Here is a 23,922-nt window from a genome sequence, read left to right as displayed (position 1 = left end):
TCATCAGAACATGAATCATGTGCAGCACCACTGGGAGAGGGAACATGCATTGTATGTATAATCTGTGGCTCTGTTATTTAAGGTTGATTAAAAGCGGAATTTAGCTTTTTTGCGTGGGCCCAAGACTTGCGAAATTAGCACATGTCCCTGCATGAGAGTGAAATAACCATGCTGTCAGGGAGGCTGGGACTGTGGCTGGTAAACAGTCATTTAACGTTTATCCTGATTGGACTAATTGCTTTGAGCTGTGTGTGAATACAGGCTTGTGTTTCTGCTCGTATACACGCACATCTATATCTTCTGCGGACATTGCTTTTTTTTTTTCTGTCAGCCTTAGCTGTTGCCTTGACAACTGGCCTCAGAGATCGGTGCACGTGCATGCGATTGTGATAAATCCTGCTTTCAATCTGTGAGGCCTCGCCCGCAGAGATGCATCTAATGTGTCTGTCAGGTTCCCATAGTCACATGACTTCTTCACCGTGGTGTCATTCACCAACATTCATTCTTTCCATACAGATATTGTCGGCCGGTATTGATTTTTATTTTGAATTAATCTCACCGCAGACAATGAATCAGTGGTCTGCAGGAGTTGAATTATTGATCATCAGTGTCATTATTATTATTTCAACTTACTATAAGTGTCAGGGCTTTTTACCCAGATTGGAGACTCAAGGCTGGAATTCAAGAGTCATTTATGACAAATTCATCGAAGAGATCAAACCTGTCTCCTCATTCAGACCCGAACATGTCTGCCTGCAGCCTAAATGAGCTCTCTGGGGAACTTTAGATCTGTAGCCCTGGCTTTAACTCCATTCTGTATGCACATTTTCTCCCCTTTTAAAACAGTAACCCTCCCACTGCCACTCTGCTTCACGTCAACTTGTTCCCTTGCCCCGTCTTGATGAAGACAAGTGGGAGTCTTTTGATCAGTCCTATATGCCTAAATGCTACATCACTCTCTCTTGACTGTACACTAGCACCATCTGTTGGCAGAGAGACCTCAGGGCTGATACCAGCCTGGAGGTCTGAGAAAACCTCCTGTGACCACTTGATATTGGTCTTATGTTAATCTCCCTCCCACTCTGTGCACAGTCCGTGGCTTTGACTGCATTTTCCATAAAGAAACAGATAATGTCACCCATCGAAGTTGTCTCCCTGTCATGGCCATTCATTCGGTTGATTCAGGCATTCTGCTGTGAGCAAGTCAAGGGCAGAGAGCTAAGTAATTAAACAATGGGAGATATTTTAAGTCAAACAAATGAGCAGTCCTTAATGCAACTGTGAGCCATGGGTGAGTGAAGAGAAGACAAATTAAGGCAGATGGGGGCTCTTGCATTGTCTGGAGCCCCACAGAGGCTGCTGCAGCCTGTTTCTCTGGCTTTTCTCCCAGTTAGATTCACTGCCAAGGTTTATTTAACTGGTCTGATATAATAGTGATTTTACCGAAGTGCAGAAGTAGTATTTTTTCAGTCGAATGACTCGCAATGCAATGATTTGCGTCTTTAATTTCTTGAAAAATCTGTGGAGCAACAGGCCAGAAAACAAATACATTCACATTTCTGAATCTTTGCTCTTTTTTGGCTCTGCGAGTACTGACACATTTAGATGCCTGTTATGTTTAAAAATGTCAGTAAGTGTGAATTATATTCTGATTCCTCTGCAGCTACGAGAGATCGTTAGATGACCTGTTATCTAACTGCATGGTTGGATTGTGCTCGGCCTGTCTGAAGATGTGTTCTGGCTGAGAGCTCAGATTTCGCCTTCGGCAACACCATGTGTCCTGAAGAGCGGGGGGGGGGGGGGGTTCCAGTCGGTGACCTTGCAGAGCTGCAACACACGGGCTCGGGACACGTCCCCACTGAACAACAGACATCAACATCACAGCAGCTGAATAAATGAGCACAGACCGGGGTGGAGGTATGTTGAGGGGTGAGAAAGAGGGGACAGCTGATGGTGGAGAGAGGGAGAGATGGACGAATGAAAGAAAGAGAGAGATTCAAAGAAAGAGTGAGGCTGCGAGAGACACAGCTGAGTGAGGCTGATAAGCGAGGCAGGGGGAGGGTGCTCTGTGTGAGGAGAGCCTCCTCTTTTCATTGACGTTCAGGGGAATGTGCTGATTAGTGGAGAGTAAATCAGTCAGATGGAGGTTCCCAGTCTCCTGTGCCTGACGGAGCTTGCTGGTGTTCCAGCAACCACAATTACCAAACCTCTCTGGGAAGAGCCGTAGCACTTTGTCATCAAAGCCCGGATCTTGTTTTATACTGTACGAGGGCAACCCAGACACATGTGTGTGGAGGTAGGTGGGCTCTCCGCTGAAGGTGTGTGTGTGTGTGTGTGTGTGTGTGTGTGTGTGTGTGTGTGTGTGTGTGTGTGCGCGTGCTCTCTGGCTGTTGTTCATATAGGTTCTGTGACAGAGACAGCAGCTGCATAAGTTCTCAGACACCGCAGGAGTGTGGTGAGCCGGCGTGCTGGCATGAGAGTGCCACTGCAGACAAGGAATTCCCAGCAGTTTTGATAATTGTGTTTGTCATTAATCAGGCAAAAAGAAACATTCTTTGTTTCCAGCCTCTCGAATATGAGCGATTTTGTTAGATTGAATACCTTTGTTTGTTTGTTTTTAGGCATTTGTTGGGACGCCCACGTAAAGACGTCACCTCGGGCTTTGGGAAGTTGCAAATGAGCATCTTTCACTGTTTTCTGATGTTTAATAGACTTAACAATGACTCATTCAATCTGAAAAATAATGAGATTAGTCAAAGATGAAAATGATTAGCTGCAGCCCTACATCAGAGATGGATGGATACGAAAGGATGGGTGCACGTGTGAGTGTATTGGTGTACTTGTGTGGAAAGTGTGTGACATAAGGCTGTTGCACACTGGGGAGCCAACGCCGCTGCTCTGGAGTCTGATGTCACAGTCACGCTGATGCACAGTGCCAGGAGGGAGGCGAAGAGGCTTGTTTTCATTTGTGTCTCATATTTACAGTCAAAGTCCATCTTTATACAGGTGCATTGTATATTTAAGCAAACACGCGTGGTTTACCAGCTGCTGGCTACGCCACAGAACTCCGACAGGTTGTTTTATTTGGCCCTCTCGCCCTCAGCTTCTCGATCCGGCTGAGCCCCCACCTCCAATCCCAACATCTCTCTGACTCACAGCACATTCCTGCTGATTGTCCTGCTCATGTCAAGCATCCTGTTGACATCTTTTCAATGAAAGCTATAGCAGGACCTCTGAGGATCTGTTCTCCCCAATTGCTCATGAAGAGCTTGTGTCCACAGTCCACCCGGACTTGCTCTCATTAGACCTCTTAGCAGAATGGATGGCATAGCGAGGACATCATTAAAGCCTATTAGATGCACAGAGCGTGAGACGGCTTCTCCCTCATCAGTCATGCTGTACGTGAGAATTGCGGTCGGAGCTGCACTGTACTCATGCACGCTGCTTTTTCTTTGCCTCCCCTTCACCGGCTTTATCGCGTGCGACTCGCCCTTTCCTCTCTGTCCCCCCCCTCGGTCCGTTTCTATCATCCCCTGCCCCCTCTTTCTCTGCCGTGTGTTTACACTCCGTCAAGTCACATGTATTGTTATCTCGTTGTCCTGGTGCAGGACGTTGCTGAGTTTTGTGGTACAGCAAATAAAAGGCAGAAATCCCCTTTGGGACAATTAGGCAGTGAAGCAGCTATGAATTTCAATTGCTTTTTATTACACCAAATTCCTTGGTGTTTCATCATTCAATGCAAAGTAATGGCAAAAACGGTGAACTAGCTCTTCTGTGTACGCTGCTCATTATTCTGTACTGTGTCCACATAGGAAGCAGTTAAATTGAGCTCTCAACGCTGCTTCAGTGTGATGCTTAGGAGCAGGCATCTCCCAGAAAACATCTCAACCTTACGCTGAACAGATGTCCGCACGCTTGAACAGGAGGTCCAGCGGACAATAAAGTGAACCTGTCACGCTCACACTGGCCCTGGTGACTGAGCTTTCAGTGCTCAGTTCCCAAAACACACGAGCAGATTATACAAGCAAAAGTATCTCTTCCTGTTATCAGGGTTGGTTTGAGGATGTTAGTGTGCTGCTGACTCACCATGTCCCTCCCTCTGAAGCTGCACCTCCCAGCTGTCACTGCAACATCTTTGTAGTCTGTTGCACAATCTACTGGTGAGAGGTTTAAGTGAGGCAATTGACCTTATTTATACACGGTGGACTTGTTGAACAGCTGGGATGAGAAAACATCTGGAAGGCTGATGTAGACTGATTGGACTATGTCCCTTTGATATATTGCAAACCACAGCAGTGTCTGCTTTTATTGGGAGGTTTCTGGGTAGTTAGCTGCATAGAAAAACCCTGATTCCAAAGAAGTTGGGATGCTGTACAAAACATAATTGAAACTGAATGTGATAATTTGCATATACTCGACTGATCATCACCTCATCAGCTGCTTTTGTAAATAAAATATGCTTATTCTGAATTTGATGCAGCAACACGTTTAAAACACGGTGGGACAAGAGCAACTAAAGACTGGGAAAGTTGTGGAATGCCTGTTTGGATCATTCCACAGGTAAACAGGTTCATTGGTAACAGGTGATAGTATCATGATTGGGTATGAAAGGAGCATCCTGGAAAGGCTCAGCTGTTCACAAGCGAGGATGGAGTGAGGTTCACCACTTTGTGAACACATGACTGTATGAAGGATACCATTACTATTTTTATATTAGCAGTGGATCAAATGACTATGACAATGTGAAAGAGGTCGCTGGAAGTGATGAACTCACAGATAATTATCACCTGACTCATCAGTTCCCCCTTTCAGCATTTCTCAGCTCACGGTTTTACGACCCTCAGCTTAGCAGTTTTGGTTCACTCTCACTGCCCTCATCAGCACCGTTTCCAGCTGCAGCAGGCAGCTGTTTTCAGTGGAAAAGCTCTTAAAGCCTAATAAAACAAAGTTGGTGACTAACTGATGAATGTAGTGGAGAATTTAGTAGCTAAAGATACACATACATTTCTCGGGGGTTGGTGGAGACCAGAAACAGAGCTAAAACGAGAGTGAATATTTAACTTTATTCATCCGATCATCGGAAACATGGCTTTAAATGTATGACAGTATTCCTCTCTGTTTGCTCCAGCCGAGTGAAGGATTGATAAAATACATACATATGGCTCCAGAATAATTCATGTCTAATACTTTGTTTGCTTTTGTGCTTTATATGGTGTATCTCATTACCTGCGGCCTTTCATACCTGGGGTCACCCAGAGTAAAACTGCAGATGTGGGAATATCAGCAGCTCATAATCTGAGGCCAGATGTTAAACAGTGTCGGACTGCTCTTTCCCATAGACAAAATATTCTTTTTCAATAAGGGAAATTCTGCCAAACCAATATATCGAAGAGGGCCAAGTGAACACCCAGAATTCAATCTGTATTGCGGGAGCAACTTGAGGAAAGAGCTCCACCAAAAGAGAAAACATTCTCGTATGACCCGTGTTGATTTTAACGTCAATCATAGATTACCGTGTGGTTGTGAGAATGACAGTCTACTGATACAGCCTCCTGTTTTTGATGGACACCTGAGGCTGTTAGGAAGTTCAGCTGATTAAGATGACAGAATCAGGCGTGTCCTCGTTCAGTCACAGTAACCCAAACCAACAAGTTAAAGCACGTCAGTCTCCTGGCTGCGCCCTCGGCTTCTCAGACGAGTTTGTGGGATCCCAGAAAATGGGAGGTAGAGAAACATCCTCTCTGCCCTCTGATATTTCCACATCCTGGTCCAAGCCCATTTATTTTGGAAGTGTGTATCATGGAAAACCGAGAATAAGTCATGCTTTTGGAAAAAAGTAGCAGTGTTTAGTGCTTTTTGTAAGGCTCACACTGACATCATCTTCATCGCTTTTGTTAAAAGCAATGCATTTTCACGCGATTATAATTTGTGATACATAGAATCAACTGCATGAAGACCCAGTTCGTTGACCTGCGGGCTTAGAGAGCCGGGAGGTGGGGCTGTAATAAGTAATTGAGGGGCTGCAGATCGATGTGCCCTGCAGCCTGCAGAGACCCGAGCTGTGCTTTTAGCCAATAAAACAGTAAGCCTTATGGAGCGTACATCAAAACTCCAAGGATGCAGCCAAGGCAGCAGACAGATTTACTCTATATTTGACATCCATTCTCCCGTAATGGCAAGGATTTGTCTTAGTTTTTTTATTCTGTAACTCCTCCGATGCGGGCTGGTGTGCTGTGAACTCTGCGTAAACGCTGATGTATGGTACAGGTGGCTGGCTCTTCTTTAGCTCGCTCCTGTCGGACTTGTGTGGTTATTGACTTCCAGTGTGTGCCAGAAACCGTCCAATAAGCTTTGGTTGTGTGTGAATTAGATAGAAGCCAAACAACATCAGCCGCTGTCAGGTAGTTTGTCATAGAGACGGTGAATTAATCCATGTGCCCCCCGTGCAAGCCTCTTTTCTTGTAAATGCCTTGGCCCTGTCTCAAGTGGAGGTTACGCGAGGCATTGAGAGAAATGAAACAATAAACACGGTGCTGCGTAACCGCTCCTCAAGAGGTTTGTTATCATGGATCTCCTTGTTATTCTCAGAATGTCTCTATCGCTCAGTAAAGCCGGGCCTCACGTCCTACCCAGCCAGCCTGAATGGTTCACATGTTGAAATATAAGATCTGCTGACTTGCACCCACCAGGTCTTGTGGAAATGTGGTATGAATGGAACCTGCACACTCAGGACATCTTGTTCCACTGGAATATGTCAACATGAATCCATTTCTCAGCACAAAAGGTTTCCTCAGTTTCCTTTTACATTCCTGGGCTGAAGCAACGAAGATTGAGGATGACTGCTTTATCTCTGCGCTTTTGTTCTGTGATTGATTGCTTCCCGGTTGTCTGTAACTTTGAGAACGTGATTCACTGACCATTTAGTAGTTTTTCTTCTGTTTTCTAAGCTTCCAAACGCTGCTTTCGGCTCACTTTCAACCTCCCAAAACCTCGACACATACGTCTAGTGAAGGCATAAACAAGAGAGATGGGAGTCATCAATTATTTCTTTTTTAATTCGGCTTTCATTGTTGTGGTGCTTTCAACTGTGGCTTTCAATTAATATTTAAATACAACTGATCAAGTTTTCTTTGTGGCTGGGAGACTTTGTTATCGCATGTAAACTGACCCTTTGAGTTTTCTCATTTCCATTCTTTGATGAGTCAGTCTGGAGCGAAGGTTGTTTTATGCTTGCATGTGCAGAGTTTGGGGGGTGGATTGGTGGGGGGGTGGAGAAAGAAAGTGAGGATTTCCTTTGACAAATTTGATCCTGATGCAGCAGTTTCACTCAGTCATTACTGGTCCAACCTTTTGCTTCTTAGGGTCTTACTTGATGAACATAAAGTGTCTAGTCCATTTAGATAAGCTTGTCAGTGCTATAAGAAATATTTCCAGCTGTTTGGCCTATGTAGTCTGATTCCTTCTGTTATTACTCCTTTGTTTAAGTTGATTAATGTCTTGAATCACAGCAGAACTAAGCTTGAAATGAGTTTCAAGGGCTCCTCTGTGGCACGCCTTCTGTTTCCGTGTGGAAATTTATGGTGTGAATGTTGCGTCTTCACGTGAATTAACAGTATTTGCGCAGCAGATCACGATACTCAAAGCCGCCTTCACGTACGCACATCTGCATTCAGTCTTCCAGTTTTGGGCGCTTTCTCCTAAAACAACATTATGTTTCCTGAATGATTCTATCACTGTCAGCCTAATGAGGGCCATTAAAATGAAATACATTTTGTGCTTTCACTTCCAAGCGGAACAGAATCTGCAAGAAAACTTTCAACTTCACGAGGCTGCGGATCGTGACTGCGGTTTGTGGGTTCCAACAAGAAAATAACAAATATAATTTGGCAAAGTCTGACATATTGACACATCTCATGGCTACAGGGTAGCCCCTGTTGTTCAGTGACTGTGTTTTCCCTAATCAAAGACTGGAAAGGCGTGATGGAACAGACACGAGAAAGGCTGCCTTTATACGCAGTGCCAACACAAACAATGGCCTGTGCCAGCGTAGACGGCCGGGCCGGGAGGTGCTCCTCGGGGCTCAATAGCCGCAGTGTTTCTGCCGTGGGCTTCGGATGCCACAGAGGCGCAGTTGGCTTTGCCAGGCAAGGGCGGCAGAGCACAGCAGCGAGTAACTGGAGTGCTGGCTGTGGAGTCCAGCGCTGAGGGAAAGCAAAGCGAGGCAAACTCTGCTAAAGTGATTAGACAGCCGTGTGCGGAGAGGTGAGTAGTGGTGGAATGTAAGCCATCGCTGTCTGAGTGTTACAGGACTGTCGTGGTTTGGATCTGCTTCCTCCCTTTGTCTGTTTCTTCTTCATTAATCCCTTACCTGTGTCAGCATATCATGTGGCAGGATGTACTTCTGGTGTATATGCATCCGTAGTTGATGCTGAATGACTCATTTAGGAGCATCCATCAGTTCAAAACCCTCCGTGCAATTAACACGTCTGTTTGTCTTCAAGGAACTTATTTACACTACGATCAGCTCTCTAAACCGTAACACTATTTCATGCTTGACTGCTAATGAAAACTTGTGAGTGATTTGAGTGATTGAGCAACACAAGATCATCAGCTGTTTATCTGATCACTGATGCAGCCGGCAATGAATGGAATCTGATTGAAAGAGCAATTATTATCACTGTAAGCCTTCCAGTCAATTTACTCAGCTCAGTGATGTCATTTAGCTCGTGGCTTCAAATTGATTGCATTGCCAGGCGCACAAACACATGCGCGCACACATGCACGGATCATTATTTTAGGAACATGTCTGGTTTATATCAAGGGATAGATATGTTTTTTTTTTATTATTCACTGGGATCAGGCTGATGGATGGCTCCTGGAAATCAGTTTTGGAACCAGAACAGCAAAGAGACCTGATTTTTAAAGCGTTTGGCTGAGGCTATACAAAACAGGAGCCTGTCCGATGATTGATTGGCCACCATGGTGCGATTAGGCAGGGAGGCAGATACTTTAGGAAGGTCCTGGGGCTTTGAAATGACTGAAAATGGATGGAGGCAGCTGAATGCTCTGTCGTGCTTTTGTACTCTAAATTGTGCATATTTCCTTTTTATGTTCAGTGATTAAAAACAATAGTTAATTGCAGGAGTTCACACACTGATGTCCAACTGCTTACACAGCACAGAGTTATTCAGATTCCTACGTTATTAGATACACTCAGTGGCCACATCATTAAGTTCACTTGTACAGTCCAATGCGATCGAATACAACAGCTCTGCCATAAATTCTGCTTTTACAGAGATGGTAATGTTCAGTTTTGATTGACACTGTCAGAGAGGTATTCATTTAACTACATGTTTATGATTGAGTTTGTAGTTTTCAGTGGTGTTGAACTGGACTGCATTATATTAAGAGCTGTTTCTAATATTTTGAGCCCATTTACATACATGAGAGGGGCAGAATATTAGAAAGACCTCTCAATATGATGCACTCCAGTGTAAGAGCACCGCCCACTACGACCTCAAAACCTTCATGAAAGTAGAACTCGCGGCAGAGCTGTTGTATTGGATTTCATTACATTGCACAGGTGCAACGCTGAAGCAGCTGGTTGGTGTATAGCTTTGCATTAAAGGTTCCATGTGTGACTTTCAGAAAAGCCTTGGTGACCATTAAACGTGCAATATGAAAGAATGTGATGCAGTTTGCATGTATTAATGGCTTTGTTTTGCCATGGTGTGAACAGACTGTGACATAACTTTAAAATAGGACCCTCTCCTGCTTTCTCGGTTGCCTACAACAGCCTGTGGACTGATTTCTGTGTAAAGGACTTTTTTACTTTAACTTCCAAAGCTTGTGATGTTATGCACGCTCCTAAGCGCCTCTCTTGTGCTCCCTGCAGCGTTAACAGTGTGCAGCACTGGCTAACTGCAGTTTACTTAACAGCCACCAGTGTCAGAAGTATTGAATAGAAAATATATAGTGTGCATTAATACAACTGGGATTGAAGAAGTTCGATGTAAGACATGCTGATAATCATCTTTACTGTGCCTCATTTTCCTGTCACATAGGGCATGTAAACCACAGGACTTTCTGTGTGTGACTGGAGACAGGTGTGAGTCTGCCACTGCCTCAAATAGATTATTGCAACCCCACCCCACCCCCCACATTCTGGTGCCTTTGAATAACCTAGCCATCCTCCTGACTTGCAACCATGACAAACATGCCTGACCTCAGTCATCCTGAATGACATCACTGCCACACGCCTCCCCCCAGGCTGAGTGAACTTCTTCAAGGGAGCGTGTAGTATTACCTCTAACCAGCGGGTGGCACTGTCACTCTGATAGCCCACTGTGGAATAGGTCTCATCTTGTCGTGGGTCTGTCAGGCCTGGCTGGCTGTGGTGCCACACGCTCCCGTGTCCATCATGGCCACCGTGTGTATTTATACCCGCTGTGGCCTTTGTCACACTTGCAGTCAGGGCTGCTCTGAGCACCAAACACTGGAGACTTGCACTGTTTTCCAATTGACCTCAAAATTTCACAGTGTCATTGAAAAATGCTGCACGTTGGTCTGCCACAGAGGAGCAGATAATGAGAAGAAATCAGCAGGGCATTCAGTGGCCATTCTCTTGTGTTAATGTCTTTTCTTTCTCTTGTTCTTCACAGCATTGTTCGTCTCCCTCGCAGAGTGTTTACCAGAGTGTGTCACCTCACATGGGTCTATTTTTAGCAGGGGCGAATTGTGCTGTAGTGTGTTTCTGTGCTGGGGTGGGGCTTTGGTGAAGAGCTTCAGAGAAATATGGTATCTGGTAATGGAGTGAAGTGAAAGGAAAATATTGTAAATGGACACACAGAGCCCGCGTCTAATAATGGTAAGAGTACACAATACATGACCTCTACCTGCCTTTTATAGAGAGTGAGAAAGCATAAGCATGCAGTCTGCAGAAGTACAGCTTTGGAGCTCTGTGTTTGCAATGGTCCCATGAAAAATATACATTTCTTACAGAGCTGCATACACAGAAAGGCGTACATAAACATGTGGTTGAGCTGTAAAGTAAAGGTTTGCTCGCCTTCCATCGCAAGGGTGTCATTTTATTTATGCGTTTTCTCTGCCCTCCCAGTCATTTTGAGGATGGCAGAGAAATGCCCAAGACAGGTCACTAGATACCCACATTCATATTTTAGGGCAATTTAGAGTCTCCACCACACCTGACTTGCATATGTCTTTGGAATGTGAGAGGAAACCGGAGGAAACCCACGCAAACACTGAGAGAACAAGGACAAACTCCACCCAGAACAGTCCGAGGAGCAAACCTGGATCCTTTTTGTAGTGTGAAACCGAGCTGCCACTTTAAAACGGCTTGTTAGTCAGGCTGGATATCGTTTGAAATCTTTTTATGCTAATGTAAAAAATGCTACCCTGCGTTTCCATATAGATGCAAAGGAAGGAAAATAAAAATGTCATCTCATGTTTGAACCTTTTTTCGCTGAACATGCCAGCTTCTCCATGTTAAAGGACCGGTGTGTTAGATAGAGGAGGATCTATTGGCAGAATGTGGCAGAAATGGAACATAGTATTCACACATTTCATGTTTTCATTGGCATATAATCACCTGAAACTATGCACAGTTGTGTTTCCTAGATCCTAGACACTGATCCTTTAAAAGTTCTCTCAACAATAACAACCATAAAGCTTGTTAAAAAAAAGTGCAGTCTTGCAAAATTGTGAATTAAATCATTAGATATCTAATTAAAGTCCCCCTCTTAAACCATGGGCTCTGATAAAGCATTATATCTGTCTATTAAATGCGAAGCTGCAGCCAGCTTATAGATGGATAGATGGAGTACTTTATTGATCCCTTAAGGCGAATCTGCAGTGCTGCAGCAGCAATTCCCATGTCACCAAACACACACTAAGCTGACATGAAGTAGGTAAGAAAAACACTGTTTTAACAACATATATATACATGTGTGCATAAAAACTACTGTGCTAGGTAAAAAAAAAAGAAAAGAAAAAGAAAGAAAAGGTGTATTAAAGTGCTCGTTTATGTGCAGGCCTATTTTTCGTGTGTTTTAGACAGTGGCTTCTTGACTAGCTGCCCAGTGTTTATGCTATGCAAACCATCATCGACAGTCGTATCAGTCCTCTCTATATAACTATATACTTAAAAAACTCAACAAGCCTTCAATTCTCACCGGCATTCAGTGTGAACTTTGGACACTTTCTGATGCTTGGTGTTGCAAACACCTTGCAGTCAGTATTAAATAAATACTCAGGTTGAGTGCCCAGTCCTAGTTGTGGGGAAAGGATATATCTGCTGCCTCAAAATAATGTTTTGATGCAACAAAACTAATGTCAGACGTTATCTGCAGTTTAGCCTTCAGTTTCCATGTGTCTGGACAAACAGATTGTTTCTATCCAGACTGGAATTACAAAGTGATGTACGAGCAGGAGAAAAGAGAAAAGCCTCTCAGACATCACTCGCCACTGATAATCTTTGATCATTCCCGTAGGATCCCACAGGCAACACATCTGCTCCAGCTTTGCTGCCAGGATGTGATGAGCAGAGGCAGCACATCCTTTAATTACTCTCGTTTCAGCTCTATTTATACATCTGCTGCCAGATCCTTCTAATGCACAAAAAATCTTTGTTCCTGAGAATTTACAGAGGAAATGTGTTTCTTTTTTGTGTTTCTTTTTTTCCCTCCAATACAAAGTCCTCTGTGTTCCCACAGCTATCCCGGGCCACTACATCTCATTTAGTATGCTGTTGTATCAAACGATGACATCAGCCCGTTCTAATTGTTTCCAGACGAGGCAAGGCCTGAGTTTTCATTTTATTTTCCGTCTCTTAGCGCAGGTCTCAGCCGCTGAGCATCCAGCAAAAGCAGATAATGAGAAACGGTGCATGATGTCATGTAGACGGTGCATGTAGCGCCAAAGTCTTGTGACAAAGTTTCCAGGAAGTTAGCTTTTCCCCTGCCGTTTCCTTTGCTGTCTTTTCCTCTGCTCTGTCTTTTTTCATTCTCTTTTCAATGGGAAAATCCGTTTTTTTTTTGTTCCTCTGATAACATTCAGGTGCTGTATCTTTGGGAATGCACCTGATAAAGGCGTTTTTGTGTGTAGCTGACCTGCAGATGTCTCTTTGGCCTTGTCCCATGTGGCATGTATCTAACTTTCCTTATGCTAGAACAAGAAGGAAGAAGAAAAGAAGGGAGGGCAGGGAAACTGAAGGGGGGTTGATAGAGTAGGAGCTGAAATGCAGAGAGGCCATATGTATTGAGTTGAAGAAATGGCGTTTTATGAGCAGAAAGTGGGCCTCTGCTTGGAATTCTCAATGACATCATTCTGGAGCAGAGCGCCGTGCAGCCGGGACTCAGGAGATGGAGTGGGCCTTCACCAGACGGGACGGCTAGACCGGATCGTAACACTAGAGGAGGAAGAGAGAGACGCAGAGGCGGGCAGACAGAGAGCGTTACACAGGCTTACTAAGTGTCCTGAAGTTTGTGGAGACTTTTACAGCTCAGTTTTACCTGGAATTTATCTAATCAGATCATCTCAGCAGAGCTCTCCTTGATGCTTAGAATGATGCTGCCCTTGAGCGTCATGCTGAAACAAACATGTCACGCTTGGGGCTTATATGGGGCACATGTTTGCCTTCAAAATGAGACCATGATATTGCTTCATATCGCATTCCCAAACAAATAAACTCTTGTTAGCCACTCCCTGTGGTCTGCCAGCTAAACAAACCCTGCAGTGGGGCTAATATCTAATATCATGCACGCATTTCAAAATCTAAATGCCTGCCTCCGTCTGCGCCTCTTGGATCCTCACTTCTAACAAAACGAGTAATGAGGACGCCTGTCTTATTAAAGGGGCCTCTTAAATGGGATTTTCTCCTTTTTTCTTGTCTGTTTTGTTTACTGGCTCTGGGGTAAATTGATTCCAGTAAAAGCGGTGAGATTGCGTGATAGGTGAGATCTGTAAGCCGAGTCAAGTATCGGCAGCTCCACAAGGCATCAGCAGCTGTAGTCACCGGAGTACAGGGCCAAGGTCCCAAACTGAAATAGATCACTTGGCCAGTTACTGTCTGCCTGCCTTTCTGCACATAATCACTCCGCCTGAGTCACACATTGCAAGTAAGTGTGTGCATGTCTCCTGCTGTGATCCGCAACACACGTTCAGATATGCATCCTTTTTCCTTTTAGCTTTGCTTTGTCTCTTGTTCTGCGTCTTTTTTCGTTTGAAGAAGTCTCAGATGAAAACAGTTCAGAGAAGGTGATCATTTTAGGGGTTCAGGCCTGTAATTAGAGGACATCAACATCTCCCTACAGAGACTGGTGTGTGTGTGTGTGTGTGTGTGTGTGTGTGTGTGTGTGTGTGTGTGTGTGTGTGTGTGTGTGTGTGTGTAGCTGATTGGTGTCCCTGTAAACTGCCTCCATGTGGGAGCCATTCTCCTCTGTTTCCTGTGCCTGTTGTCATTATATAGAAAATACCTTTGACTCGGGGGCAGTTTACCCCAACCCCCTTCTCTCAGAGGGGTGATTAGTCTCTTGACTGTCTCAAAAATACGGCAGAGCCCAGAGATGAGGCACCATCAGGTTGGGGTCTGCTACAAGTGTGAAGCTGGACTGGAAGTCCCGGTGAGCTTTTGGATGATGGGTGGCACTTTAGCAGTGTAGCTATAATCCATAAAATTGAACAGTTAATCTTGATTGATTGATTTGAAGGAGGTAGAAAATAGAAGGGCTGGAGGTGGACACTGCTGTGATTTTCTGCAGCGGGAAGAGTCCTCTGATTCTTTTCTTAGTGCACATTTAACAGACACTTCTCAACCCTGAAAGGCTCTATTAATAGAGGTGCTCTCTTGTATTTGCCATCTCTACCCACTAAGTCTTTTTTCGTATGTGCACGAAAAGGCTAACAAAAGGCACCTCTGACATTCAACCCCCCCCAAACCCTGTTCCCTTCCCTTCTGTCTTTATGCTACCCTCTCCTCATACATTGTCCTTTTACCCGTTTCTCCATTCTATCCCATTGCAACTTATCTACATTACCTGTGCACCGAACTGGATCAGGCTGTCGCTCTCTCCCCCTCCCTCCTCACTGTGCTTTTAACACCTTGCTTTATCTGTTATTCCCACCCCTTGCTGTCTCAAGCTCTCCTTTTCATATGTTCTCACATTCCCTGATAACATGGCTGAAAAATGTGACTTTCTTCTCTGCTTCATGGTCATTTCTGTGTCCCTTCCCAGCACAATTAGTGTTGTGCAGGAGGTATTTCATCCCTTTCTCTCTCTTTCTACCCAGCTACAGAGCCACTACTCTCACACACCCCCTTCCTTGCACCCCGCCCCCTTCCATATTGCTCAGGGCCTGGCAGAAACCCACACTCCCCTGTCTCCCAGCCTCCGCCCCCCTGATACTCCTACCAGCCCGGCGCACGGAGGACAGAGAGGAAGAAAGAGAAAAAGAAAGAGCTCCATTTGTCAGTCAGAGATTACAGACTGCCACTTAGCACTGACCATGCACCATCCATTGGGAGCCGTTTTCACAAGGCAAAGAAATGGGACCTTCTGCAAGGAGTAGAGAGCTACAAGCTATAGAAGATGGCAGTTTGGAGATGTGTCTGTCTGTTAGAGAAACCTTTTAGGCAGTAATGGGGACTGGTGAGGGGGACTGCTAATGTTTGGAGTCCATCGTCTTGTGAGTGCCGGTCAGCATGTGGTGTTTGCAGTGTAATTCAGAGAAGACCCAGTCGCTGCTGGAACTGGAGCTGAATGGCTGGTAAGAGTCATGGGAGAGTGTAATGTGTGTTTGTTTTTGTGTGTGTGTGCTCTGTCATTGGACGAGGTTACACCGGGCTGCCAGAGCCCATAATGCTTTGTTTGATAAACAGCAGAGAGACGTGTCGTATGTGTGCTCGAGAAGAGAGCTCAGAGCACGCGCTGAATCGAACCGCTTCTATTGTGCTTTTGCATAACGCACGCTAGAAGATGACAGGAGTAATGTGGAGCTCCAAGCTAAGTCATGGAGATCATGAATTTTAAAGTGGGGTCTGCCATTTCAATTTTGCCTCGCAATGGAAAACAGATCATGTCCCTTCTCTGAGTCACTGTATGCATGTGCTATCATGGTGTGTTTAGTCTCACTGTACAGAATCCATCTGTGAGCTGGATTGTAACCCCTCCTGCTCGGCTGAAGGGCATTCCTGTGGTGTGTCGTGGCCCTCCCACTCGCTGGCCATGACTGCGTGCTTTTTCATAGCTGGATCTTCAAGGGCAGGTGCTGAGTGTAGTGTGGACGAGTTTAATTATTCATAACTGGAAGATAATGACAGTGGCTCTGTTGGTGTTGTTGTTGTTGTTGCATGAATCTTCACAGGAGGGAGGAGGAGTGATGCCATGATTCAGACAGAATGAGGCCCGGCAGTAAGCAGGGGAATAGTATTGATTTCTTATTGCTTTAACAAGTGTGGGGATGGCATCGAGAAGGCATCAGACCACTCGTCCCACTTGCAGCGGAATAAGTTTTAATTCGCTGCATCTGTGCTGTGCTAATTAAGCCTTTACTTCAAGTCATCTTGAAAAATCTGATCAAGTGCGACGTGCCAACCGCTGTTAAAAACCATACCAATCCATAATCAGCAGGTATCTTTTATCTATTCATCAAAATGTTATGATTGTTAATTTTCCACAATAGGTTGTGATTGGAGTTCTCAGTGCGAACTAAAACAGTTAAATGCCTTCGTGCTTTCAAACTGTAATCAGCGAAAATGTGCAGATACACTCAAGATCATTGGTTTCTGATCGGATTAGATGCGACATGACAGTTTCTGATTTGTTCAGATGCTCACGTCCTAAAGCTCCCAAACTGAAGTATAGAAGTTACAGTAGTTTTCAGCCACGAGTCTTATGAGCCTCCGGTGGACTGTAGACTGTCTGCTGCAGACTCTCAGGAGTGATACTGTCAGACTGCTGGCCAGTGCAGCTCTCCAGTTTGCAGCTGTGTCACACTGTAAATCCCCAACCTGCTCTCTCGCTGTCTTTTTATAGCCGTTACAAAATCATCCATTCGTGTGGTTATTGGCGCAGAAGTCACTGATATACCTGACCATTTACTGGCATGTTTACCTTTTAACACTGGACTTAATTAACGTGTTACTGTGTGGTCTCCTTTTAGCTGAAAAATCTGTCTCCTCACATCTGTGTTGTGAGGGCTCGTGCATGCATCGCGCATTTATGAGCTCTCCGAGTTACTATGAAGAGAAAAAAAATCTACTTTTGTTGTGACTGAAGCACATATTTAATTTGATTGAATGGGTCAGTTCAGTGGCTGTCTTCACACACACACACATAAAAACACAATTATCACTTCAAGGCAGGAAATTGGTGCATTGCAATGCATTTACATGGGTTGCATCAGTGTTATTGCATATATTTTCTCTTCAGCCCCCTCATGAGGGTTGGTAAGAATCAGAGTTCCTTAGCAGCCATTTCAGTATTGCAGTTGAATATTGCCAATACAAAATTGTTTTACACATTCTCACACTTTAAAGGTGCACTACGCTGGAAGTTTGGGTTACTCTTTGTAAACATAGTACTCAAATTCGACCCTTCATCCTCAGCTCGACCGAGTTTGCAGACAGGCGCTGAAATGTTCAACCTGTAAGTATGTACAGGCAAGCTAACCACAGCATCTACCTGTCAAACAAAAACTACATGGTATACCTTTAAGAAGCCCTGTTACCAGTATATGTGGCCAATGTGAATTTTGAGTTTACATCAGTGTTTCTGGAATCAGATTGAGATTGCAGGCAAAAATGAGGAAGTAAGATTCTAAAGTAAGTTTATTTATATAGTACCTTTCATGAGCAGAGCTTCACAAGTGCTTTGCGATAAAAAATAAGACAACAGCTAAAAAATAGACTTCAGAAGAGTAAAAGCACCATAAAGCAGAAATAAATAATAAGAAAATGACACAAAGGCGAGGTGGGTGAGGAGTAATCAGAATCCTGTTGTGGAAACATGGCACGTGGAAAAATGTTTCTATAAATACTGCATAATGCATGATGCTCATTTCAGTGACTTTTACATTCACATTTGAATTCAATTACGCCCTCTGAAAAAACTCTGAAGAGAGCAAAAGAAACACATCTTAAAACACAAATTAGAGGTTGATTGGAAAAACATGCAGGAACGTAGCGGTTTGTACACTTCTGTGTCTTCTCTGTGACGTCGTTTGGCAGTCATGTTAGTTCCACACTGCAGCTCTCTCTTCCTCCGTAGCCTCAGCCTGCACTTCATTAGCCTTCTTCTATTCCCAGAACTCCTGTAGATGTGACTCCTCTTTTCCGGGATGGAGGAATGTTTCTCCCTCAGGTCCGACTGATGGAATGGGTTGAGGCCTGGGCAGGGGTCTGGGCCTGTTTATTCAAGATGTGTTGAGAGGGAAGGAGGGGAGAAAGAGAGATGGTCGACCCCCCCGCTCCGACCCACCCCCCCCAAATCCCTGGATCCCATGGCTGGAAATCACTGCCAGCTGAGTTGGGATGCTTATCCGTGCCTACATCAGAGCTAACTGGGACTCCTGGCGGATAAAGAGTCAGACTGAGTGGCAGACACCACTGAGAAGTCATTGCTAACGTTGTGAGATCATATTTCAAGGAGCATGCAGACACTATCAGGAAGTGGTCCAGGGACAACAACCGTTGCTTCATCCTTCACCTCTCAATGCTGGTTGTACAATCCTCATACGTTACAGAAACAACATGTGGTCATGACTTTGAGAGTTCTGTCTGAACCATGTGGAGTCACTTCTGCCGCTTGAATAACATCATGCAACTTCCTGCTCTGCTGTAGTTCTTTATAAGTCCCATTACATCTTAAAACATCAGCTCTTAAAATGCTGCTCTCTCGTCCTTTCTTCCCCCTTTTTCCCGCCATCACGAGCGACTGACCTCACTCTGTGCAGTATTCAATGACCTCAGAGCAAAAATGACTGCAGCACTTATTCCCGCTCTCTTTCCTCTGTACACTCACTATCAGACGCAGTCTGGATGTTTGGTTGGTAGAAAGTGAAGCAGAAAGAATGAAAATGGAAGGACAGATGCTGCCTTCAGGTCCCGTTGGGGAAAAGCAATGAAAGTACTGTAGCTGTAGTTAGGACTTTATGCCTTGACTGTTTTTGGAGGTGAAAGGGCAACAGAACAAACCCCAGAGGAGCACTATAGTAGCTACTTAAAGCAGCTTGTAGTTTGTTGCATTATTAAATGTAGATTCAGCTCATTCCCTCAGTTGTATTGTCAGATTACAGAAATTAACATTTATTTTGGTCAGCCAATAATTACACAGTTAAGCAAAACAATTTAGAGGCAGTTATTCCCTTCAAATTGGTACAACACACCAAAATAACATGACATAATGGAGCTAAGTTTACAGCCATGCTAGAAGGTCGTACACACAGCAGTGCTTTGAGCTAAATGCTAATGTCAGCATGCTAACATGTTCACAATGACAATGCTAACATGGTGATGTTAAATTGATATAATGTTTATCGTATTCACCATCTTTGTTTGGCTTGTTAGCATGCTAACATTTGCTAATTATCCCTAACAACACAGTACAGCTGAGGTTGATGGGAGTTTTATAAGTACATGACAAATTGATGGTGCTAGTTATTACAGGCCATCCTGAGGGGGATGTGACTATGTACCAGATGTCACAGTAATCAAGTTGTTCAGAGATTTCAGTCTGGACCAAAATGGTGGACCAGCAGACAGATGAACTGGGCTAAATATGCCCCTATAGACCAAACACACTCAACCTATCTGGCAGGAACAAAAACAAGACAAACAGCAAACAGAAAGTTACAATATCTCGACAGCACATATGGCGAAATACCATTTTGGTTATATGTTTTCATCTCATCCAGTTCAGTGATCAGCCTTCAAATGTAGAAACCAAAAATGACCACCGGGTGTATTCTGGTGCTGCAACAGCATGTAAGGTGTGACTTTTAACTCCAAGGATGATGGCGTCACAGTTTGCCACAACAGATGGTTGGGGAGAGTCGCCCCAGTGGCGATTATGCAATGGAGTCTTATATTCACTATATCGTGTAAGGTTTTGTGTTGGTCTCGCAGTCTAAAGGCAACCACCGTCACTGTGTGCTTGCCTGTACTTCAACACTGTGTGTACCTACTGCTATGAGGGAGTTACCATGAAGTGTTACGGTGGCCTTGGCTGACCCTGAATGGGTCATCTGCACTCTGACAGAAGGGAAGGAGGCCACTTCATGTGATGAAAGTGAACACCTGTGCCCCTTTAGGACATAGTAACATTTTCAGTTGCATCCAAACTCCGTTTCAGCTGTTGGTATCAGACTAAATATTTTCTGGATGCTGCCTAACAATAATGGGAGGTAGTTTAGCAGCCACCGCAGGCCAACATGTTCTAATATTTCACAGTCAAATGTTTGGTTGAAAAGCAGAAGTGGAAAAGAGGTTATTCTCAAAAGCATTTCTATCGTTTTAGAAGCATTTGAGGCCCTTGCAGAGATGCAAAAGGCTCAGTTGTACAAGTTATAATCACTTACAGCGAGCTTTGGATTTCTGTCTCATTACACTGTATGCATTGTTGCAGACTAAGGCAGGCAATATGCCTGAGCTTGAAATTTCTACAAGGCTTGAAGTAATCACAGGCTACAGTGAACCATGCGTGACCACCTTTGCAGACATTTCATTGGAGCGCTGTGCTGAGTGGGGTTGCAAATCAGTAAATCTGTATTCAGTTTCAAGTAAAATGTTTCTCACATAGTCACAAAAAGGGTGAACAAACGCATCTGCTGTTTGAACTTTTGACCATATTCAGTTCCACTTTTTCACGCAGCACTGGTTGCAGCTTGCTGTCTAATGAAGGAAGTGGATTGTGTACACTGTATGGGTGTGTCGAGTCACGGCTCAAACACATTAGGCTGCCAGTGAACAGTCAATGCACTGTACCGTGTAGGCGAAGAAACGTTAGTTCGTGTAATGTTAGTTTTGAGCAGGTGGGCACAGCATACACCCACATTTCAACCATTTCTAAGGGACAGCTGAAGTTGTGTTTGCTCTGTCATTCAACTCTAAACTGGACTTTGTAACGCTCACTGGAACAGCGTGTCGTCTCTCTGGCAAACATGATGTAACTCCTATTGGTCACTGATTGGCTCTTAAGGTAGCATAAACTCTAGTTTCCTGGAGGACCCTGTGCACTCTGGACTTCCTTCACTGAAAGAATGGTGGACAAGATATGGAGGAAGAGTTGGCATTTCATAGAAAATAGACGGTCTTTTCGCAATAAGCGGTCCTCCTGTAGTACTGCAGAATGTAAGAGTGAGTGAGTAACCTCTTCCTTTTTTTGCGTTGTTTGTATAAGAGGTAATCGTACAAGGAAAGACAGCTGCAATTAATCTGATAATACTTCGTTCAAATTCTAACTCAAAAATTGAATTCTTTTTGTGTAACCTTTGTAGTGACGAGTTGAAATCTTTAACCATCACTTTGCTTTCTTATTGCAGTGTGGAAGGGGATGGACGGCCCAATGAGAGCCCTTCCCTGGATGGTGGAGCCACCTATGGCCAGGGTCCTGTGACTCACGGCTCCGCCATCAGCCCTGATCGATTTGACAGCCCGCTTTACAGTCACGGGGTCCAGCCTGGGCCTCAGAGACCCCGTCGGCCCAAGCTCCAGCACTCGCAGTCGATCCTCCGGAAGCAGGCTGAGGAGGAGGCCATCAAGCGGTCCCGCTCACTCTCTGAGAGCTATGAGCTCTCTGCTGACCTCCAGGACAAACAGGTATTTCAAAGTAGCCCGGCTGAGTCGGTAGATGTTTCTTTCATTTTCACATTAAAATAAGTGCCACATGCATTTTTTCTTCAAAAATTGGGACTTGTCTTATCAGAATCACAGCTGTGTGAGATTATTCGTGGTATAAATATAGCAGGAAAAGCTGTTGTGAGATTGTAACAGTGCCAGTGACAAGTGGGAGAAGCAAATTATCAGTGACATCCAGGAGGATGAATTTCTAAAGCATCTACAGCTAAGAAAAGCAATATTCCTCGAGTGGTACAGTTTCACTGTTAATTTACCCCATCCTCTCTCCAGGTGGAGATGCTGGAGCGTAAATATGGTGGACGATTCATAACTCGGCATGCGGCCCGCACCATCCAGACGGCCTTCCGTCAGTATCAGATGAACAAGAACTTTGAACGTCTCAGGAGCTCTATGTCTGAGAACCGTATGTCTAGACGCATTGTTCTCTCCAACATGAGGATGCAGCTCTCGTTCGAGGGCCCTGAGAAAGTCCACAGCTCCTACTTTGAAGGGAGGCAGGTGTCCATGACGGAGGATGGCACCCCGCTGTCCATGGTGCAGTCTGAATGTGGAGATATAGAGGTCCACCAACAGGCCAACATGGCATCTCACCCAGCCCCGCAGGGTGACCTGACAGATGCCATCACGGAGCTGGAGGACGCCTTTTCCCGGCAGGTCAAATCTCTGGCCGAGTCGATAGATGATGCACTGAACTGTCGCAGCCTTCAGGGGGATGAGGGTCCTGACCCAGAGGCCATGGGCTGCTCTAAAGTGGAGAGGGAGGTGCCCTATCAAGTGAAGTCCCACCGCAGGGCAGCTGGACGCTTGCACGATGAAACGATGGCATCCTATAGTGATGTTACTCTGTTCATTGATGAGGAGGACATGTCCCCCTCCATTGCTCTGTCGAGGTCAGGGGACCAGCCCTCCAGCACAGAATCAGACTTGCGGTTGCGGTCAGTCAACTCCTCTCAGGAGTACTGGCCTATTGACCCCAAAGATGAGGGTCGTGACACAGACACGAGCTGCCGCAGCACTCCGTCTCTGGAGTGCCAAGAGCAGCGTCTTAGAATGGACCATCTACCTTTGTTGACTATAGAACCTCCTAGTGACAGCTCTGCAGAGCTCAGTGACCGGTCTGACCGTGGCTCTGTCAAACGGCCGCCTGTTTATGAACCACACGGCCACATCGTAACCTCATCCCAGGCGAGCCCTAAACACATTTCCCACGGCCCCCCGCCGCGAGCTCCTTCCCGTGACGATGACGCACCCCTGCGCCACCGCCACCGCCAGCTTGAAAGCCACTTGGCCATCAACGGCTCGGCCAACAGGCAGAGCAAGTCCGAATCCGACTTCTCTGATGGCGACAACGACAGCATCAATAGCACATCCAACTCCAACGACACCATCAACTGCAGCTCCGAGTCCTCCTCGAGGGACAGCTTGCGAGAGCAGACGCTCAGCAAGCAGACTTACCATAAAGAGACTCGCAACAGCTGGGACTCGCCCATCTTCAGTAATGATGTTATTCGCAAGAGGCACTATCGCATCGGCCTGAATCTCTTCAACAAGTAGGTACTCAGCTCAGACGGAGCAGGTGCTTGACCAGCGATTGCAGTGATTAAGGGCCTTACAAATGGACATGATGTTAGAGAAGCCTATTGGAAAACCATGCACTCACTGCGTGTTTCATTATTAACTGTAATCACCAGCATTAATATCAAATGCAAAGGTATTTTGAGTGTAATAATATTTCTTTGAGATTCTTTGTTTCCTATATAAACTGATGAAGTTGAACTGAGTCTTTCCTAAAGATGAATTTCTGAGAGAATCAAACATACTTTATAGAATGCTTTAACATAACCTGTCATTTATGCGTCTGTGTTAGAGCAGTCATTAACATTTAAGCAACTTTAATACAATGCAGATCAGCTTTCACTGATCACTTATTTTATTTTTTCAATCAGTTTTGATTCTGTCCAAATGTTTATCTTCAGTTTCAGTTTATAGATCATTATGAAGCACGTGACCTCTCACCTCAAGAAGTGTTATTTTCTCAGAATTCAAGATGA

The 23,922-nt window shown here is 44.9% G+C and overlaps 1 protein-coding gene across 10 annotated transcripts in view; it reads left to right on the top strand.

The window, feature by feature from the left end:
- The window catches only part of iqsec1a (IQ motif and Sec7 domain ArfGEF 1a), a 92,908-nt gene that overhangs the window by 56,002 nt on the left and 12,984 nt on the right, over positions 1-23,922 (top strand). For 7 of the 10 annotated variants that reach the window (XM_070967601.1, XM_070967594.1, XM_070967602.1 and 4 more), the window contains 2 exons: positions 21,556-21,832; positions 22,142-23,421. In XM_070967601.1, coding sequence (XP_070823702.1) covers positions 21,556-21,832; positions 22,142-23,421 — 1,557 coding nt within the window. Of the gene's footprint in view, positions 1-2,172; positions 2,297-15,478; positions 15,784-21,170; positions 21,375-21,555; positions 21,833-22,141; positions 23,422-23,922 lie in introns of those variants that run through there. The other 3 variants (XM_070967603.1, XM_070967600.1, XM_070967597.1) reach the window with 3 other exon arrangements.

Source organism: Chaetodon trifascialis, chromosome 8, assembly GCF_039877785.1.
Source record: "Chaetodon trifascialis isolate fChaTrf1 chromosome 8, fChaTrf1.hap1, whole genome shotgun sequence".
Taxonomy (NCBI): Eukaryota; Metazoa; Chordata; class Actinopteri; order Chaetodontiformes; family Chaetodontidae; genus Chaetodon; species Chaetodon trifascialis.
This window is presented reverse-complemented; position numbering and strand designations above follow the sequence as displayed.